The sequence below is a fragment of the Cyrtonyx montezumae genome, unplaced genomic scaffold, assembly GCF_038088225.1.
Source record: "Cyrtonyx montezumae isolate F1298 unplaced genomic scaffold, pur_monq_1.0 scaffold_0, whole genome shotgun sequence".
In the NCBI taxonomy this organism is placed as follows: Eukaryota; Metazoa; Chordata; class Aves; order Galliformes; family Odontophoridae; genus Cyrtonyx; species Cyrtonyx montezumae.
In genome coordinates, this window is record NW_027071824.1 from 42,522,671 (window position 1) to 42,544,476 (window position 21,806).

The window sequence follows — 21,806 nt, forward strand, 5'->3', positions numbered from 1 at the left end:
AACCTTATTCTTTCTGTTTTTCTAACCTTTTAAAAATCTGCTTCAGCTGACTGGAGTATTTCTGAGTATCACATTTTTGTTTGTAAGAAAGATTTAAAAAAAACTTATCCTACCCAGCTGGACACTGAGGAGTTTCAAGTGATACACATGGTTCTTCTACCCAAGGTGTTTCACCTAAAAGGACAGAAGAAAGTAGTGAGTTACCTTTGAAAAAAAAATACAAATAATTAGAACAAAGAAGTTTCCTGGATGATCCTTTTAGAGAACTTCCTGGGACTTTTTCAATACAGAATTAATGTAAAGTTGGGCTAAAATACCTATAGAAAACATTTAATGCAACCTATTAGGCCTTTAAACGCTGAGTATGCAAACAAGATGGAGAAGAAACAACTATGAAAGCTTAACCTCTAAGTTTTATCTACCTTTAAGTGGAAAATATTTAACTTGTATGAAGGATACACACTGGAATGCTGCCTCCTTTTTTTGCAGATTCCACTTATACACTTAGTGATGACTGACAGGGCTTTCACTATCTTTTTCCAACTCCCTTCAAAGAACCTAGGTCCTTCAGTCTTCCCATGTGGACCTTGGCTTCTGCCTTTCAGGTTATTATTCTGTTCTCCTTTGAATATTCTCCACCTGCTTCACATCTACACTCATTTATGATAACAATCTGCTCATCTCTTTAGAAGAAATAACAGATCTTAATAAGAGAAAAAATAAGAAACTTATGCAAAAAAAAAAAAAAAAAGAAAAAAAAAAAAAGGATACATTTATATAAAAAATAAGCAGTGCCTGTTAAAGTTTTTTTGCTTAACACATGAAGTTTCTCTCTCAGTAAGCAAAGTTGGGAATGTATAGTAATTTTAATTAAGTCAGCACTTACTACTCTAACAAATTATCATTTAGTCAAATTCTTAACTGCTTTTAGTTTTTCTTTGCGTTTAGGTGACAGATATGCATAGGTCACTCTAAAGTAATGCCTCTTATTTATTTCCATGGATATAATAAGCCACAATAACACTGTGTGAGAGGGCAAATTTTCAGGTACAAAACACCATTTTTCAACACAGTCACAACCATTAGTTATGCATTTTCACCAGTGGTAAACAAGAGCCTACATGCCACATTCATAAAAATCTACATAAGCAGAGGTGACCCACTGTTTTACAGCTGCTATGACGGTGTCATTGCCAGGAAAATATTGCCACTCAATTAGTCTTTCATCAGCCCAATCATGGAATCATGAAAAAGGCACCAAATCCAGACTGTACAGTGCATGTGGTAGAACAGTCCATCCAGGGTTGTCATTGTGCTCCGTGGTCTTCAAACTGATACAGGGCCTGATGTTATCATGTTACAAGATAAAGATTGTCTTCTCTGACCTGTCTGGACGTTTGGGCCTTCAGCTCAGTCAGCATCATGGTGTAACAGTCAGAACTGATCGTTTGCCCAAGATCCAGGAAATCCAGAAGGATCACACCCTTTCCTACCCCAAAAGATAGCACATATCACTGTACACAGAGAGGACTGCATCTTGAACTTTTTCTTCGATGAGGAATTAATGTCACCATGCCATGGACCACTGCTTTGACTCTGGCTCATAGCAGTGACACCATGTCTCAACACCAGTAATCACGCAACCCAAGAACTGTTTCTGATAAACTTGCATATGGTGTTCTTTCTGCTCCTGTGCAAACATTTGTGGGACCCATCTGCCACAAACTTTGTAATATTATAATGTTGCCACCATCGTTTCCAATGCACTGAAATTGATATTCAGCTCTGTACAAAGTCCCCTGTTGTAATTCACTAGTTCACACAGATGTGCTAATCGAGACACTCTTCATTTCATGGTGTGAAAGCTGTGCATGGCCACTTGGAATGTGGCATGCTCTTCACACCACTGGTGCCCCTGCAGAAATGCACCACTCACAGCCTCACTGTGCTCACATCCAGTGCTTGGCCTCTACAAACATTCAGGAAGTATTGATGAATTTCAATGGGTGCAATTTTTCCCACATTGAGGAATTCAGTGACACACATTTGCTTCACACACACTTCCATGTCAGATGCCATTCTGTCAGACTGCTCCTCTGCTGTCATCTGTCACACAGCAACAACATGGAATGGAATGCTGTTGGGAAGGTTCATCTCTACTGCCATACCACCAACATCCACCTCTGACGTCTTGGGCCAACATACTAAAATAGGAGGCATTATTTTCATAGAAGCCCCCACAATATTGCAGAAGCTGCCTTCCATCTCTGCCATCTAAACATATACAGGAATTCTGACAATAGATATGTTTCTTAAGTCAGCAGTACACTCTTTAGATATCATTCCTATGAACCATTTAGACAAGGTCTGTATGAAACAACCAGGTATGATCAAAGATCATTCAAGTAAGAAATCCAATCTGAAAATTAATTTTCAAGAAAATGAATGGGAAATTTTAATTAAATATCTTCAGATTCCATGGAGTTCGAAGCAGAAACAATGTATTCAACTATTTTTGAAAAAAATAAAATAAAATCCATACAACCACAACAACAACTAAATTTGGGTTACTCCTGCATCACTCTTATGAATGACACACATCTCACATTTCTCTCCTGAAATCCTCTTCTTCCTAGACAAAAATATCAGAAGTTTTCACTTGAAAACATCTTCATCTTCCCAAAATGTAACTATAAGGCTCTAACCTTGAGAAATAAATATATCTACCTTTATATTTCCAGTGTTTGCCCAACTATTTATATCACGTTATCTTTGATTTACCTTTGCAAACAGTATTGTAGTTTACACAGCAGTCATTTTCCTGCAAACAGTCATCAGAACAAGAACAATAACTTCCAGGTAATCTTGTCTCACCACAGCGGAAATTAGTGCAGCTCCAGGATCGAGCTGAAAAATGGAAGAAAAAGATTATTATTCAATTCCCAGAACTTTATGTAAACTTGTTGTGTTAAACTCATATTAACGTATTCTACATGAGTAGCTTTAAAATGTTTTATCTGAGATGAAAACACAAGACTTCTTTTAACACATAAAGACTATTTTTTGTTGCCAATGAATGGTAACAACAAATCATAGGATAAACCATTTTAGAAAGGTGTTCTTTCTAAAGTCATCTTGTTCAGTGCCTTCCACAGCTCCTGGAAGACCTCAAAATTAATAAATAAGTAAATATTAAACCCGTATTTCTCCTATGGAAGAGAAAAAGAAGGTAATAGATCTTTTTTTTTTCCTTCTCTTGTGCACAATCTGCAGCAGATAGTAAAACAGATCTAAGGTGGATAGAAGCAGGCAGAAAGTGGTAAGGATGAAGAAAATCCTGAGCTGCTTCCAGGAGTGAATAGAGAGCTACTGTAAAGTAATCTGGATTTAATGCAGAAACATATAAATTTCCTGAAGGGATACTGTAATCCTGATTCTGCTAATTATTCCCAAGTGATCTTCAAGCCTACATAGACCAAGAATACACTTCATTGGAAGCACCCATTAATTTTCAAAAGGACAAGATGTGCTGGCACACAAGCATCATTTCAGACTCCTAGTCAAAGAAAAGCTATGCTTCCACTCATCTATGACTTTATCTGGGCCAGGAAACACTCAGAGCAAATGCTCTGGTTATCCAAGGGAGTTGGCAGTACCATACTGCTGCGCTCGCTGCTACATTGCACTGTGCTCTATTGTGATATATGAGGCTCATACTGATTACTTGAAGGAATATTTTTTCCTGAAAGGCACACCTCTCCATAACAAAGAGAAGATATAATTTGAGAACAAGGCAGAAAGATTTCATTACATCAATAAGCTAAGGGCCTCTAATAGCTAGGGCCTCTTGCTAAGGGATTTGATTTAGTAGTTTAGTGGGTAGGGATGGTGATAGGAGGATGGTTGGACTAGATGATCTTGTAGATCCTTTCCAACCTAATGTATCTATGAATCTATGAACAGTTTGAATGCAGTGTTCACTCAACACCACTAACTTCTTTGCTCCCCAGGTCATCACGTGGAACAGCAAGCCTCAAAGCTTTTAATCAGATGGCTTTCCATATCCCTGTGCAAATAAGAGAATTGGTCTTTTTCCAGTTAGTACTATGCAATGAAAGAGAACAGAAACCAATGACCATTGTCTCTAAGGGAACATACTTGGCTCCACACAGGCATCTTCATAGTCCCAGCAGCAGTTTTGACGCTCCTTGCAGCCGCTGTCACACTGGCAGCCTGCCACTTCTTTCTGATAGGGCTCATTGCACTTGTGCCTGCAGCTGACTGCAATGAGAAGACAGGGGGTCTTAGTGATCAGGCTGCAAGACAGCTCTGTCCCAACCGGATCAGTTAAACAGATCATAGATGCAGAGAGAAAAGGATCTCTGTCACAGTTGTTTCTGCATCCTACTCAGCCACTGGTGTTTCCCCAGCTTGTTTCTGGGTCCAGTACACATAGAAACCCAGAGGGCTGGGCAAGGCTGCAAGTTTTCATGTATTCAGGAGCCCTTCCACTTAACTGGGACAAAGTGCTTAAAAATCCCACAAGTTTGGGTTGGTTTTTTTTTTTGACTGAAAAAGGTAAAAGGTACAAATTAGGGTCCTCACACAGGAAATGGGAATGCATAGTTAGTTTCTCACCATAGCTCTGACACCTCCATGCAGGGAGTAAGAGCTCTGGCACATCCAAGGACAACTTCAAATCTCAAAATACCACCTACAGCTCCACTTAAGCCATTAGAGGCCCTATGTCTATGACCTCTGTAGTGTAGAAGTACTGTCTGAAACAATCTAAACATCTGCATTTCCAGTTATCTCATTCATCCACAGAAATATATCTAAGTGCTTAGGCTTGCTAATAGAATTCTATTATAGTTGCCAAAAGGTTCGTTTTGTGCAAGGTGTACTGCTTATAAAAATCAGGCTTTAACATCCACAGTGTATAAATCGTGTGGAGCTAAGAACATTTTTTTTTCAAGCTAGTCAGCTTTTTTCAATTGTAGAAAGGTCTGAAGTTGCACTTTGCTCTTTATGTGCATACAATACTAATAACTGTTCATGCAACAAAGCCATGCAATTAATTAGAATAATGAACAAACATATGTAATGATCATATTTTAAAATAATGTACAAATGGAAAGAAGAAACTAACAGTTAAGTGGCTGGAACCTGCTCTGCCAAGAAGAAATGTGATTTTGTACAAATGTGCATAAACATACACAATTTTTCTTTTAGACTGAAGTTTGAAGTATTTAATTTAGTTTTACCCCTATCCATTGTCTTCAGAAAAACTCAAAGTTGTTTAAATCCTCTACCTGAATTAAAGTGATATAGAATATACAAATTATATACATGATATAGAATATAGAATATATATTTCAGGAGTAATACAAACCTTTTCCTCTATCTGAAACAGAACTGTTTATACTCCTAAAAATCTGCAATCCATACCTCTAATTTCCTCATAGATTTACAGAGCTGAGTGAGTTCTGCAAATGTAGTACATTATTAGTATTATAATTTAGTATGACATTTACTTTTACCTGGAATAGTGAGTACAGTTATAGGAGCTATCAAGAAGTTTACTTTATGAACAGAATGAATTGTAATACATCACCAGATGTCATGTATGTCCTGAACATACAGAGCAGCAGACCACCCTACATGTTAGGCTCCTCCTAAGGCTAAAAGTCCCCAGAAAACTTCAGCCATGACACCCTTAGCATCTGAACAAGACTACTCTTTCCCTTTTCCCTCACAGGAAATGCCACAGTACAGTCTTGTACCAATCCAGGTTGAGGCTTCCCCTCTGACTCTGCCTTGAGGTACTGTGTGTCATTACTTCATCTTTCCCAGATAGATCTGGTTACAAAAGTAACCAGAAAGAAGAAAAAAAAAAGTTAGGCAGACCCTAACAGTCCTAACCCCCGGGGGTTGGACTCGATGATCTCTTGAGGTCCCTTCCAACCCTTATGATTCTATGATTCTATTTAGAATTGCTCTGTAGTGCCTGCAGAGACACCAAAATTCTCATTCAGTGCCATCTTCCACTTCCAATTCACTTTCTACAGCTGTGACCAAGTTCCTTAGATAGAAGTCAGTGAATATTCACATAGTAGATATCTACATATTCTACAAAGGAAGTAGTAATACAATATACCTGACATCAAAAAATAATTACAATCCCATCTTGTTCAGCTAGGACTGAAAGATCTTTGAAAGAGTTAGAAGTTGATGAGTAAGTAGGTATAAAATTTTGATACATGCTGATTAGAAATGGAAAAGATACTGCACATCCTTGAACTCCTCCAGTATGACACTGACATCATTTTGACTCTGAAGTGTTTTAATTCAACAGGTGATGTTTGTCCTAGTCCTGCTTGACCCCTTAATATACTACTCTTTTTTCTACTCTTATAGTACTTATAGTACTTTTTCTACTCTTAGTACTTATACTACTCTTTTCTTCCTAATTAAATAATAATATTTCATCAAATCAGAACATCTCTTTTTACCATAGCTCTACATAAATTTTAGTTTTCAAAGAAAATTAATAAGTTTTAGCCACCACTATGACAAATGTACTTGAAGTATGAACATTGATGATGGTCCCATGATCTCTTCAGCAAAACAAATCACTTAGATAATTGTAAAGTGTTACCTCTAATAAGATACGTCCTATCTCAATTTTCATAGAAACATTATTAAGATAAAAATTCCAAAGCTGTTGTGAAGCAGGTTTAACACTTGTAGGACGAGAAGTGGGACATGCAGTGGTTTAGGATAGGTTTTTCAAGCATAGATTATGTGTACAGGATTTACACAAACCAATTCAAAAATATAAGAACTTTATTTCCATAGGTGGTAACTTCTCACTGGACATTTACATTACATTGAAAAAGAGCTTTTGCTGAAAGACTTTGCCAGTTATATCTTCAATGGTAATTATACTAAGGTATCATAAACATACCTTGCTCCTGGACTCCACGGTTTAGACCCAGTCCCAAACCTAGTCCCAGAGATACAGCCACCAAAGCACTTAGCAGAACCTGCCACACGGACACACAGAAATTCACAGCTTATAATAAACTGTTTCATTTACTAGAAATTATGATAGGAGAGGCGCAAGAACAATAATCTTGTGAACTGTTTGTAAGGCAACACCTAAATACTGCACTTTTAACCTACACTTGGTGCCAATAACTCAGAAAGTCTTTGCAGGGGAAAAGATAGCAGGAAGTAGTAAATACATTTATGTATTTTGCAAATTCTTAATCTATGCAAAGAGAAGGAAATCCCTATCTTTTGCAACTGTCTCTTTTTTATAGCTTCTGTATTTCCCTGAAATGTCTGCAAGGTTTTCTTAAAAGGTTCAGCTGGACTGAGGCTATAAATGCCAAATTTTCATCCACAAGACATTTTCTCTTAATGAGTAAGACAATGCATCAAGCAGTCCAAGAAAACTCCCTAACAGAAAGTCACATTATGTTTGGGAGACGGCAGAGGAGCTGCAGAAGCTTGTAGCAGCTTAACAGACACCTCAGACATGCTGGCTGGAACAGCAAAAAATGACAACCCTCTCATACTGTATCACAGCATATCCACTTTTTGCTAAGGCAATGATGGGAAAGAAAATACTTGTCATAAAAAAGCACCATCAAGCAATCCACTCTGTTTCCTGCTTTTGTCTCAGAGTTTATTTCTGTTTCCTGTTGCTTCCAGCAACCACCAAGCATTAGCAAATGGTTTCTTAACTGAGACCATAGAAATTATAAAGAGCTGATAAAAACTGCATGAGAGAGCAGGATATAAGCAAGCTTAAATATGCCATGTTGTTACTGTTTACACATCTCTGCTCACAGAAGCACCCTGGGCTCTATGTTACTTCTCATCCTGCCCCAACGTCTCACCAAATAGCAGTGGTGGGGAGCAATGCCCAGGCTTCTGCTGAGGGGTGGGTGGACATCTTGGCCATGAAGCAGCTCCAGTAGGACACGTCCTAAGTACACATTATTCCTTTCTATGGACCAGGAAAATCAGCCTTACTTGCTCCCCACTGTTCACTCACTGGGTTTTGGGGAGAATGAATATCCCAACAGTAAGAATGAAAATGGAATTGGTGAGGGAACAGGATAAAAGAGACAGGTGGGAAAAATGTTGTTGCTCAAAGCATCAGAAAAGGAAATCTCATTAAGAAGCCCTCACCTGGATCCAGGTTTGAAGGCCACAGTTCAGTGTCATATCCACCCAGGCAAGACTGAGAATTAGGGGTCACACCTAGGCCAGCACAGTGGTTACCTCTGGACAAGGAGCATACTGCTCCCACGGGACTGTCATGGGTTTTATTTCCAGAGTGTGGAACAATCCCTACATTTTAGGATGCTTGTCAGTTTATTCTTTAAAGTAACTCCTGAAAGTATCATTTATTTTAGACCTTAGTTAGGCATACTTCTGACACTGTTTCTCATCATTAAATTATTTTTATTGAAGATTTAAAGGGAACAATGTCTGTTATTTTCACTTCTCTTTTTTCCTCAGCTTCCAGTATTTCTCTCACATATTATGCAATACTTGCACAATGCAGCATTAGATAGGAAGTTGTATTATGTGAAATTGTTCCGATGATATGATGATGAGAAGTACCACAACTTGCCTCTCTTTTTCATAGGGCTGTTTTCAAAATTACGTTTTGAGTCTCACTGAAATCAGTACCTGTGATTTTCTCTGAAGTCCAATTCATAGATGCAAGAGTTTGTGCATTCACACTTACACAAACACACATATATATACATACTTATACATTCAGTGTTTGTTTCACTTGTGGTCAAAATCAGAAGCCAAAAATGTGTATCAGCTCCAACAAAAGGTCTCAAAAATGTAGAAAAAGCCCTACAAAGTATTATTTGTAAGACAGCTGTGTGACTCTTAATGCCTTGGGGAAGAGAGAAAGAACTGGCATGATACTTGAGATGCGAGAGTGACAACACTAGATGAAACAGTTAATTTGTCTTTTTTTATGCTTCCAGAGTGTTTTTCATCAATGCCTTGTCTACATACTCTTTTTTTATGGATGACAGATCTGAACACAGAGAAAAAAAATGAGCAAAAAGTATCTGGGTCTGCTTTGCCCACAGATGCACCCATTTTAAATGAAAGTATAAAATAATGCATTGAAGTACTACCTGCTGTGCAAACTGTCAGTTTATCGCGGTAAAACAAAAAGTGTACTTCACTACCAGGAAAAAAAGTTTTGACAGTGTTGAAGTTTCTGGATAAGTACCACAAGAACTTTAGAAATCTGCCAGAGAAGTTCATGCCTTCACACTGCACAACTTTAATTACTCATTACCATGCTGCTCTGAATTATTACATTAATATAAGGAAACTAGTAAAAATTCTGCAGGTTTGAAAATGGCTAAAACAACTCCTACAGTTCTGAAAGACAAAAAATGAGTGGCTGCCCTGAAGAGCAGTGCCTACTTACAGCACAGATGATCTTGTATTTCTGGAGTGTTTTTTTCTTCACATAGTCCGTTGGCTGTAAAATCATCTCATCCAAATGTCCGCTCTGATGCATGCCAATTTCATCGTGAGGATCCATTCCACTGATGTCTGCTCTCAGCTGCACACAGTGTAATCCTCTCACTCCACAGATGGGCTGGCTGCAACTGAGAGGCTGCTTATGCTTCAAGTGTGTATGTACTTTGTTCAAAGGGCTTTAATGAAGTCCTAACTTTTGCTCTGGTGACAGGCTTGCAGGAAGCCAAAGTAAGCAGGAAAACTACCAAGCAAGGTCAAAGGCTGAAAAGAAGCATTTAAGTACAGAGAACCTGTCTGCCACATTTCAAGATAAAGATGGCATTTGTAGATTAGAAATAATATGTTGCTAAGCAATATCCTGCAAATATGACTTCTTGGCTAATTGGTTAAAAGCCCATCACAGAGCACTTGCTGCTCCCAAAGAAAGCAGTACTTAAGCGAATGGTTTTATAGCTCCTGCTGTGGTTACAACTATGCTTTGAGTTCCCTTCCCTTATTGGATGAGGCTTTGGGCAACCTGATCTAGTAGGTAGCAACCTGCTCATGGCAGGAGGGTGGAACTAAATGGTCCCGTTGGACCAGGATATAAGACTTAAATTTGCAATGAATTTCTGTCCTTTCCCTTGCTCTGGCATGGACTTATCCAAGGGCTGCAGTCCCCTTAAGGGTATACCTGCTGCAGCATGGAAGTACTCACAAGTCACACACACTTGAGATACTTTTAACTATAGCCTGTCCAGTACAGCAGCACAGGAAGAACAGCACTGACCTGACAATATGCCAGCCTAGGGACTCAGCATTTGCTGTTATCAAAATGTTCCCAGGCACAGCCATGTAAGTTGATAAGGCATAGAGCAAACAGCAACCACTAACAAGCACTGGACTCTAATATACTGCAAAGTAAGCATGATCCCTGACAAACACAGAAGCTAGATCACAGAATCACAGAATGGCTGAGATTGTATGGGACCACTTGGGATTATCTACTCCAACCCCCGTGCTTCAAGCAGTGTCCGCTAGATCACATTGCCCAGGATCACATACAGGTGTGTTTTGAGTATCTCCAGAGAAGCAGTCTCCACAGCCTCTCTGGGCAGCCTGTTCAGAGCTTTATTACTCTCACAGTGAAGCTTTTCCTCATGCACAGATGGAACTTCCCATATTTCAATCAAACTTGCCTCTTGTCATGTTGTCAGGCACAACAGAAAACAGCTTGGCCCCATTCTATTGATATTCTTCCTTAAGATATTTGTACAGATTAATAATATTCCCTCTCAGTCTTCTGTTTTCCAGCCCAGTTCTCTCAGCCTTCCCTCATAGGAGAGATACTTGAGCAACTTAATGATCTCTGTAACACTATGCTGGACTCACTCCAGGAGCTCCATGTAGTTTTCTACTTGAGAGAACAGCTACAACAAATACAAATTTGGTCTAGAACATCTCAATCAAATTTGTTGTTATCTTGAACATCTCTAGACCAACCCTGGGTGTCAAAAAGTACTCTCATGGGTTAACCCCAGTAGACAGCTAAGCCCCACCCAATCCATTGCTCCCTCAATCCTGGTGGGTTAGAGGACAGAATAATAATGGCAAAAGGAAAAAACCTTTCAAGGTGAACTGAAAGCAGTTTAGTAGGTAAGGTAAAGCTGCATGCACAAGCAGAGCACAGCAAGGAATTTATTCACTACTTCCCATCAGCAGGCAGATGTTCAGGTATTTCCAGGAAAGAAAGGTGTTATCACACCTGTATGGGTACTTACGGGTACTTAAGACAACAAAGAACAGGACAGGCTTTATTTATTTTTGTTAATGAGAAGACATCTTTATACCCATTCCTAATCCGTCTTCTAAAATGAATGGCATTCGCATAGGGGAAAAAAAGAAAAGAAAGAAAAGACAAAGATTAAAGATTAGCCTGGTCTAGTATTAAATGGGGAGGTTGGTGGCCCTGTCTGAGGCAGAGGGGTTGGAGATTCATGATCCTTGAGGTCCCTCCCAACCCGGGCCATTCTGCGATTCTGTGAATCATTTCTCTCACACATATTTGCAGATAATCTACCTCAGATCAGTTTGAATAAAAAGGAAAAATTAGAAACTCACATTTGGAATGTGGAGATCCTGGAAGGGAAGACGAGTAAGTTTCATATCCCAAAAAGCACCACGTAGTTGCATCTGATGTTCTAAAACACTCCAACATGGGTTCCTGTTGCCTAAAGACCAATTTTATTAATAAAAAAGGGGACAGTACTGATAACCTAGATCAAGCAATCAAAGTCTACTCTGGTGACAAAAAAAAAAAAAAAGATTCCTGACTCCCTTTTCTTTATTGTTCATTTTTGTAAATAGCTTTAGTCTGGTCTGGCTCAGTAGTAAAACCTGCACCATATCATTACAAAAAAAAAAATTACAGACCAATCCACTAGTTGGAATGGATATAGAACTTGCTTACTGTACATGTATAAAAATTATATAACGCTGCTTTTCATAATGCTTGCTTACTTTTTAAAATATTTTAAGTAATTTTGTAAAGTACATTTCCTTTCAGGTCACTGGAATAAGAGGGTCATTTTTTTTCTCATGCAAATGTTTCTTTTCTTCCTTGTTTGGTCAGGCTTACAGGCCCAGTATTACCTAACACACAGAGTTTGCCAGGGCTTCATTCCTTGGCAGAGACACCTATGCAAAATCCCAGCCCTTAAGATCTGTATAGTTCTTCCTCATTGACATTTGGGTCCCAGACACAAGGCATTACTTAAACCTGTCTTGCCTAAGTAATGACCCTGATTTGGACCTCAGATCTATCTCAGGGACTAGATTCTCTGCCATTGATAGGGTCATATGTAGTTAAGTTTTATGAACATGAGATCTGGATGGATGAGCGTGGTGGTTTCATTCTGATGGGCAGCTCAGCTCTACCACAGTGCTCTCCCACTCCTCAACAGAACAGGGAAGAAAATATGATGAAAAAACTCCTTACATGGCTAAGAACGGGGTTTATCTCCATTGACTACTGCTCTTTGATCCTGGCCATCTAGCCAGTGTTTCACCCAGCACAGCATTTACCACTCACTATCACAGGGAAAACAGACTCAGCAGGTAGCTTAATGCAATGTATTGTACATTGGTAACACAGAAGAGCAGTGAGAACTAAAAGCAAACTAAAAAGACCCCTTGCATCCACTCTCATCTACCTCATTGCACTGATTGGCAAGGGAATGGGAATGGAGGCTGCAGTCAGTCCATAATGCTTCATCTTTGCAGCTCCTTCACAGTCACTCTGCTTCTGCTCCAACATGGGGTCCCTTCCATGCAATGCCATCCTTCCTGAACTAATCCCACATGGGTTTTCCACAGGCTGCAGCTCTTCAAGCACTGCTCCAACATGGTTCCATACCATGGGGCGCATCCTTCAGAAGCAGACTATTCAAGTACAGGTCCCCATGGGCAGCAGCTCCTCCAGCCCTCCTGCCCCACCAAGGGCTGCTCTCCATAGGATGCTGCTCCAGCCCCGGCCCTGCTCCTGTGGGGATCTCTGTGGGCTGTGCCTCCTTCAGGACTCATCTACTGCTGTGCCAAGGGCTCCTTAGCTGCATGTGGAGATCTGCTCTGCATGGTGCCCAAAGGCTGCAGGGAGACAGCTTGCTCCACCATGAGCCTCTCGGGCTGCAGGGAACTGCTGCTCCAGCCTGGAGCACCTTGCATACCATAAATTGGTCTATCATGATACTCTCTAAAACTTAAATTGGAGTGTTAGAAAGCAGTCATCCTTTATTATAATCAGTGCTGGATGCATGGGAGTTGAGCTCCACCAGCCATGCATACTTTGCACAAAAGATTTTCAGCTTATATACATTACTTGTGTTACATATGCAGAGATTTTCCCAGAGGTATGTACATACACAATACTTGCTTCCACAATGTTAGAACTTCCTTACATACTTGGTACAAAGACTTAACAGAACTCTTCTTATCTTTTTGGTACAAAAACACAGACTCTTCCTGTTGTCTAAATAAAGTACAGGGTTAGCCATCAAGGGACTTATCAAGCACTGTGGGCAAGTGCTGCTAGTACGTGTCGGTCTGACAAAATTAACAGCTGTTTCAGAGCACGGCTGCAGTTCACACCCTAAACCCGCCCCGCCAGCCCCCACACAACGAGAGCTGCCAATCGCTCTGTGCGCAGGCGCTGTGCCCGCCCCGCTCCGCCGGAAGTCAGCGACCGCCGGAGGGAGGTGACTTCCGGTGTGGAACTGGGCCGTCGGCCGCTGTGTCCGTCTGGCACGGGGCCTAGTGCGGTCCGGCCCGGCCTGGCCGGTGGGACCATGGCGATCCCCATGGTGCCCATGGAGACGCAGCTGCAGAGCATCTTCGAAGAGGTGGTGGTGAGTGTTTCCCGGCCGCGCCGCGGCCTTTCCGGGCGGCTCGGCCAGCACCCCGCAGCGGGCCCTGCGCTCCGGAGGAACGGCTCACCGAGGGTTGGGGGCGAGCGCCGGAGGAGGTAAACTGGGGGAGAAGGGGTTGGGGCGCGGCCTTGGCTGCGTGTTGCAGAAGGAGGCCGTGTCCGGGACCTGGAGAACGGTGGGGAAATGATTCCTTATGACAGAAACTCCTTACAGAGGCTGGTGCGGAAGGAGCTGGGCATGACGTTGAGGGAGCTTGCAAGGAGAAAGATGCCATCCACGCAGCAGAAGGAGAGAATGATGGGCTTACAAGGGGAGGATGAGGAGAGCCATGAGTTGATTAATTAGCAAGGCAGCCCTGTTGGCAATTTCTTAGTAGGTTTAGATAGTTCGTGGATGTTAGTGAATGTTGTGGCTAGAAATGCTGGGGTGGCATTGGCTGAGAATGTCCTGAACAGGAGCTTGTTTCATGTCAGGTAGAACCAGCAGTGTCTGGTCTGGAAAGAATAGGTATGTCTCCTGGAGGAGTGCAGCTGAAAATCATAGAATGGTTTGGTTTGGTTTGGAAGGGACCTTTAAGATCATCTAGTTCCAGCTCCTCTGGTGTAGGCAGGGACAACTCCCAGGTTGCTCACAGCCCCATCCAGCCTGGCCTTGAATGCCTCCAGGGAGGGGGCATCCACAACCTCACTGGGCAACTTATTCTAGTGTCTCAGCATCCTCACAGTAAATAATTTCTTCCTGATATCTAGTCTAAATCTACCCTCATTCAGTTTTAAACCATTTCTCCTTGTCAATACATGCCCTTATGAAAAGTCTGTCCCCGGCTGATTTGAAAATGGTGTTTTTTTCAGGAGTTGAAACACCAATTTTTTCTGAGTGTGCATTATAAAATACAAATGCAAGATGTAATTTTCTTTAAATCATGTTACACTGCTGTTATGGCATGCTGTTTGTCCACACTCAGTGATTTGTTAGAATAATAGAATTGCTTGGGTTGAAAGAGACCTCCAATGTCATCGAGTCCAACCTCAACTTAACCTAACCATACTACCCTAACTCTAACAACCTAGCACTGAATCATGTCTCCGAGCACCACATCCATGTGGATTTTAAACACATCCAGGGATGGTGACTCGACCACATCCCTGAGGAGTCTATTCCAGTGCTTAACAACCCTTTCTGTAAAGAAGTTTTTTCCTTACATCCAACTTAAAACTCTTCTGGTGCAACTTGAGGCTATTTCCCCTTGTCCTGCCACCTCTCACCAGTGAGAAGAGACCAACCGCACTCTCACTGCAATCAGCTTTCAGGTATTTGAAGACAGCAATAAGGTCTCCCCTCAGCCTCCTCTTCCCCAGACTAAACAGCCTCAGTTCCTTCAGTGGCTCCTCATAGGGAATATTCTCCAAGCTCTTCACAAGCCTTGCTGCCTTTCTTTGGACCTGCTCCAGCACCTCAATGTCATTTCTGTATTGAGGTACCTGTCACCGGTTTGCGGGACAGTTCGACCCGGTACCGTGACAATTGAGGCAGGGGACCCACGAGCCCACACCCCGGGGAAGGGGAAAGGGAAAAAGGAGAAGGGAGATGGGCCCAGGAACAAAACAGCGGCAACGATCTGAGGAGGAAAGCCAATTTACTAAATAAGATATCAGAAAGGAAAATAACACAATATAATATAATTGGAATTGAGGCAAATGAATCAAATAAAATGAGCAAGAGAGAGAGTGTCCGATAAACCGAAGGCCTTACGCTAACGCTGAAGGCGGACGGCTGCAACAAACACCCACTGCCAAGCTCGGTCCCGAAGGGAAGAGAGAGTCCCGTGACTGCAGACAGTTTTTATCTTTCCCTCTGAGCATAAACACGTAAGAACGCAAAGCATCGCAAAGTCCTCTGGGGAATGGAGTTCTTCTTCTCTTCTGAGACAGGCATACCTGGAACTATCGATGGTCCACGGAGCTGAAACATTAACTCTTTAACTCCAAATGCACCACATGATGTTATGATGTGGAATACCAGTACCAAAAATCATAAAACCATGACAGTACCCAGAGCTGAACACAGTACTCGAGGTGGGGCCTCACCAGTGCCAAGTACAGGGGCAGGATTGCTTCCCTAGTCCTGCTCACCACACCATTCCTGATGCAAGCCAGGATGCCATTGGTCTTCTTGGCGTCCTGGGCACACTGCTGGCTTATATTCAGCTGTCTGTCCGTCAGTACACCAAGGTCCCTTTCCATTAGGCAGCTTTCCAGCCTCTCCTCCCCATGCCTGTAGGGTTGCCTGGGTTTGCTGTGATCAAAATGCAAGACCCGACACTTGGCTTTATTGAAACTCATACAGTTTACCTTGGCCCATTGATCCAGTCTAACCAGGTCCCCTTGTAGTGTCTTTCTACCCTCTGGCAGATCAACACTCCCTCCCAACATGGTGTTGTCTGCAAACTTACTGAGGGTGCACTCAATCCCTTCATCGAGATCGCTGATAGAGATGTTGAATAGCAGTGGCCCCAGTACCTGGCCCTGGGGGACTCCACTTGTGACAGGCTGCCAACTGGATTTAACTCCATTGATGGCTACTCTTTGAGCCTGACTATCTAGCCAGTGTTTCACCCAGCACAGTGTATGCCCATCCAAAGCATGGGTACCCAGCTTCTCCATGAGAGTGTTATGGGTATCAGCATCAAAGGCTTTACTGAAGTCCAGGTAGAGCCTGTTTGTTTGGTTCTTGGTGTTGTCATTCATGTTCTGTTTTCACATGCTTAACACCATGATTTGACTGTTTGGTTGCAATTTTTTTTTTTAGCAGTGGTTTCTTTGCCTGAGGTTGTTAGGGGACAACAACAAAGTCAAACTTTCCTTGCATTTGCTGCTGAGAGAATATCATGTTGTCATATTCACTGCTTCTATTACTGATGGAGCAGACAGCAGTGAATCTTAAGTTTCTGTGCACAACAAATGAATATTATGTTCACTTTTGCATCTGAGGAAGATGGGAATGACACAGAGAGGCGTTTTCAGGCTTTGCAATTTAGAAGGATCACCATGATTCTTTTGTTTTTCACTTACTCTATTTCTTCCATGTAATAATGAAAATACATAGTGGCTACTAACCACATCTGGGTGTAATGCAAAATTCCTATAGAAAAGAAAAGGAGCTGTAGGGTAGTATTTTCAAGAATCTTGCCCATGCATTAGGATAATACTGTAGAAACCTAGTTGCTGCTAAGTGTGAGAGAAGAGCTACAGCTAGAGAATTGAATAATTTTTCCAACCTTGGGACATAAAATAATCTCTGGGTGTTTATAGGGAGAAGAGAGGAGCCTTATCTGAATCCTCAAAGCAAGCAACCTTAATGTTGAGAGTCTAGCATAAGAGCAGAAATGCATCTGCTTCTGATGCAGTCCCAAAACAGTGGGAATGTTCTTCTCCAGTGTTATTGCATCCTGGTGGTGAGACACTCATAGAAAACCTTTTCACGTTAACTCAGTCTGAGTTTTTCTCTTGCAGAAAACTGAGGTAATTGAAGAAGCTTTTCCTGGGTGAGTGTAATTGTTAGTTTATTTGTTTGTTACTTTCTGTGTATCTTTCTATTTGTGCTCTTTCTTTGATGTAGTGCTAATAACCAATTTTCTTATTTGCGTTAGTATGTTTATGGACACTCCTGAAGATGAGAGAACCAAACTGATGAGCTGCCTGGGTGCTTTTAGGCAGTTTTGGAGCAGTCTTTCCCAGGTTAACATTTAATTTCTTTCTTCAATATACTTTACATACTTTTGGGGGGGAGTGGAGGGGAAGGTGGGGGCATAGTAAAACCTTGAATGAATGACAAATACTTCAACTATAAGGTCTGTTTCCAAACATTGAGATTTTGATTTCAGTTGTGGCATAGTAAAGAATATTGGAAGATATTGCAAGAAAATTATTAGCTTTGACCTTAGGGAAGTTATTTAATTGTTTAGAAAAAGTTGGTATGCATTTCTAATAAAGATAACCAACTGGAAATATAACAGTGAAAAAGAAGTTTATTACAGGATTTTTGGTAGATGTGAATCAGTTGAGATTTAACTAGAGTGAGTGTAGATTCTTGCACCTAGGGAGGAATAACTGCATGCATTAGTACAGGTTGGGGGATGACCTGCTGTACAGGAGCTCTGAGGAGAGGGACCTGGGTGTCCTGGTGGATGACAGGCTGGCCATAAGCCAGCAGTGTGCCTTGGTGGCCATCACCAATGGGATCCTGGGATGCATTAAAAGGAGTGTGGCCAGCAGGTCAAGGGAGGTGATCCTCCCCCTCTACTCTGCCCTGGTGAGCCCTCACCTGGAGTACTGTGTCCAGTTCTGGGCTCTCCGGTACAAAAAAGACAGGGATCTCCTTGAAAGAGTCTAGTGGAGGGCCACAAATATGATAAAGGGCCTGGAGCACCTCTCTTATGAGGAAAGGCTGAGAGTCCTGGGTCTGTTCAGCTTTGAAAAAATAATACTGAGGGGATCTGATCCACGTCTATAGATATCTAAGGTGTGGGAGACAAAGGGACAAGGCTGGATTCTTCTCAGTGGTGTTTAATGATAGGACAAGGGGAGATGACCACAAACTGAAGCTTAGGAAGTTCTGCACAAATGTGTTTAAGACCTTCACAGTGAAAGTGACAGAATACTGGCACAGGCTGCCCAGAGAGGTGGTGGAGTCTCCTCCTCTGGAGACATTCTAGACCCGCTTGGATGCCTACCTGTGTAACCTGAGCTAGGGAGCTGCTTTGGCAGGGGGGTTGGACTCAATGATCTCTAGAGGTTCCTTCCAACTCCTACAATTCTGTGAAAAAAGAATGAAAAAGAATGTTCAAAAATTACTATCTGAAAGTTAGATGCCTGTAGGTATTCTTCCCGAAATGCAATCATCTTCATTTTCAGTGAATTTGATTATAACTCGGAAGAATAAAATAAACCAGTTCTATTTTATTCCATTCTGTGCTAATACACATTTTTAAAAAATAGTTGACAATTTAAAAGTATGACTTCAGTGGAAGTGTTTCCAGTTTTATATCAAATGACTTGTAAGAAAAGCTCGGTGTTGGACAACTGGACTTCTAGCATGTTAAATTTTATTCTTCTGTCAGTTTCATTTTTTCACAATGAGGCTTTTATATTAATTTTATTATTTGTCATACTACTTGTAAATACATTATTTTTCCCCTCTGCTGATTTTTCAGGAATCCCATGAGCAGTGTGTACAATGGATTGTAAGATTCATTCATAGTCAGCACAGTCCTAAAAGAATTTCTTTTCTTTATGACTGTTTAGCAATGGCAGTTGAAACTGGACTTTTACCACCCAGGTAAGTTAAAATGCAATGAGTTAATACATGGAAGCTGTAGTATTGGAGGTTGTTCTATGAGGTTATTTTTGAAGTATTGCTGGAGAGCACATGCTTACTACTGCCACTTGCTCTTGTGTTGTCTTCTGCTAGGATGGTTTGTGAGTCTCTGATAAACTCTGATACACTGGAATGGGAAAGGACGCAGTTGTGGGCATTAACATTTAAATTGATCCGAAAGATCATTGGAGGTGTAGACTACAAGGTATCTTCCCTATGTTTCTTTCTTTATGAGAAGATGTATTACTTTCTGTCTCTGTTTTTATGACTTTGTTTGCTTTGTTAGTGAAATAAAAATAATAATTCAGTGAGACCAGATTAATACTTTTTCATAACTGAGCTTTATTTTGTATGCATGAGCAACTCTTCCTTCTGTCCTTTTTTTTTTTTTTTTTTAACTACCCAGTCACCTTCCATCCCTTTATTAGTTACAAGCTAAGTAACCCTGTGGCAGTTGCATAAAAGTGGTACATGTAGAAAAGTATTGCTATCAAGCAGTAAGGCTGAAGTTTTTGCATCTCCTCTGCCTCTTGTTGCTATGTAGGAAAAGAGTTCTGAAAGCTGAGTCTTTAGCAAGGTACAAATGCAACATAAGTGGCAGAAAACCATGTATCTCTTGCAGAGTACCACCTTACCAGTGTTAGTAGGTGTGTTAGAGCAAAAAATGTAATCCACAGGTTTCTTCTTTGGACAATCTACATAAGCCCATTGGATGCCTCTAGTTGGACATAAAGATTTTAACAGTTATTTTTCTCATCTGGGATATGCTGAGATTGAGAAGTTCCAGAAGGGGTTTAATGTCATGAACGTTCACGTTCTCACTAACAATGTGCCTTCTAACACTGAATAATAAACAGCTGATTCTGCTGAAAATGTTGTCTGACTGAATGAATTTATTGTGTAATCTTTCTGCCAGAAATAAGGAATATCTAGGAACATTAATGTTCTTTGCTTTCTTCTAGGGTGTACGTGATCTGTTGAAAGTGATCCTAGAAAAAATCTTAACAATTCCAAACACTGTGAGCTCAGCTGTTGTGCAACAGCTTTTAGCAGCAAGAGAGGTAGTTACCTAAATTTTATATACTGCTATAAAAAGAGAGAGACCTCATTCTTTCATTACTCATCAGTATTTAATACCCACAGTGGCTTTGTTTGAGAGCTGGTATAAATCAACAGCAAATACGTGTTTTTTGTGCTCTAATCATTTCTGTAATTGTGTTCTGTACCTTATACAAGGAGCATTTGGGGGATGTTATAGATAGGGACGAGTCAGACCCCATATTTGACCTACTGACATAAGATGGATGAGACAAGTTGCTGAGATTAACTTCCTCCTTAGTGAGTGAAAGTACTAGTTGTTTTCAGTGTTATGTAGACAGATTTAAAGGCATAGATTTGCTTGGTTTTAAACAAAGCTAATTTACGCTAGTAAGTTAAAAACAGCTTTTAATCTAATGTCATATCAGAGTAAGATAACTATATTAATTCTTACTGATAAGTATTTTTATGGGCTGCCTCAGGCTAATATGTAGACTACATCTTTGTTTATCTTATCCATAGGCATTTTACGCTGGTTTATTTTTCTACTTTCAGGTGGTAGCCTACATTTTAGAAAGAAATGCATGTTTGCTACCTGCCTACTTTGCAGTTACAGAAATCAGAAAACTGTATCCTGAAGGAAAACTTCCTCATTGGGTAATAATAAAATCTAAAATCATGCAATTGGTTTTTATAGAGCAAAAGTCTAAATGTTGTCTTTTTCCTTTTTTTTTTGTTTCATTTTAATCAAATGTAAGAAGACTTTAAAATCTCTAGTTATTTTAGTAGATTTATGTTTATGTTACTAAAGTGTATACTTTAGTATATGAATATAAAACATTTTTAGTCTTAAATATTCCTCATCAGTATATGCATTTTAAACTCTTAACCTCTTTTTTCTCTTCTCACCCAGTTACTAGGCAATTTAGTATCAGATTTTGTGGATACCTTCAGACCCACAGCAAGAATAAATTCCATTTGTGGTAAGAGAATGGCTTCAAAACAAATTAACTATCTGTTTTGTTTCATATGACAAAATGTTGTATTCTAAGGTTTTAGTTTTATAAGCAAGATGATTCAGAACTTTTCTTTCACATAATATACTTCCTTTTGTCAGTTTGTTTTTGGAGTCTCTTCCCTTCAGTTTCTATATTTTGACTACAAGTTGATAATGAAAGTATGCTTTTGTCATGTGGACAGCCATATAATTTCTAACTGGAGTAGACCTTATTAAAATTATGACTTATTCTAAGTGTAAGGACCTGCTGTTGCAGGTCCACTAGTATGTTAGTCATAGAATGTCTTCTAATTTCAGTTTCCGCTGGTGCTTTTGTAGCTGCTCAGCCTCATCCCTATTGTTGCAGATGAATAGGGATATGCTTTTCTAGTAGAGTACTAGCTTTTCTCTTCCATGAAGGAAAAACTCACCTTAATTTGTTGCTAGAATTGGGA

At 40.6% G+C, this 21,806-nt stretch overlaps 2 protein-coding genes across 4 annotated transcripts in view; one reads left to right on the forward strand and one right to left on the reverse strand.

Annotated features, from left to right (window-relative positions):
* Positions 1-9,656, reverse strand: part of ENPP3 (ectonucleotide pyrophosphatase/phosphodiesterase 3) — a 31,309-nt gene extending 21,653 nt beyond the window's left edge. The window contains exons 1-5 of the mRNA XM_065733812.1: positions 9,482-9,656; positions 6,968-7,046; positions 4,159-4,281; positions 2,782-2,907; positions 114-174 (exon numbers count right to left, since the gene is read on the reverse strand). Of these exons, the coding sequence (XP_065589884.1) occupies positions 114-174; positions 2,782-2,907; positions 4,159-4,281; positions 6,968-7,046; positions 9,482-9,598 (506 nt within the window). The 5' untranslated portion in view covers positions 9,599-9,656. The remainder of the gene's footprint in view (positions 1-113; positions 175-2,781; positions 2,908-4,158; positions 4,282-6,967; positions 7,047-9,481) is intronic.
* A 4,121-nt stretch (positions 9,657-13,777) lies between these two features.
* Positions 13,778-21,806, forward strand: part of MED23 (mediator complex subunit 23) — a 37,016-nt gene continuing 28,987 nt past the window's right edge. For 2 of the 3 annotated variants that reach the window (XM_065733826.1, XM_065733835.1), the window contains exons 1-8: positions 13,780-13,919; positions 17,453-17,484; positions 17,590-17,677; positions 19,153-19,277; positions 19,410-19,521; positions 20,279-20,377; positions 20,910-21,011; positions 21,268-21,337. In XM_065733826.1, the coding sequence (XP_065589898.1) occupies positions 13,860-13,919; positions 17,453-17,484; positions 17,590-17,677; positions 19,153-19,277; positions 19,410-19,521; positions 20,279-20,377; positions 20,910-21,011; positions 21,268-21,337 (688 nt within the window). In that variant the 5' untranslated portion in view covers positions 13,780-13,859. Of the gene's footprint in view, positions 13,920-17,452; positions 17,485-17,589; positions 17,678-19,152; positions 19,278-19,409; positions 19,522-20,278; positions 20,378-20,909; positions 21,012-21,267; positions 21,338-21,806 lie in introns of all 3 variants that reach the window. The other variant, XM_065733844.1, reaches the window with a different exon arrangement.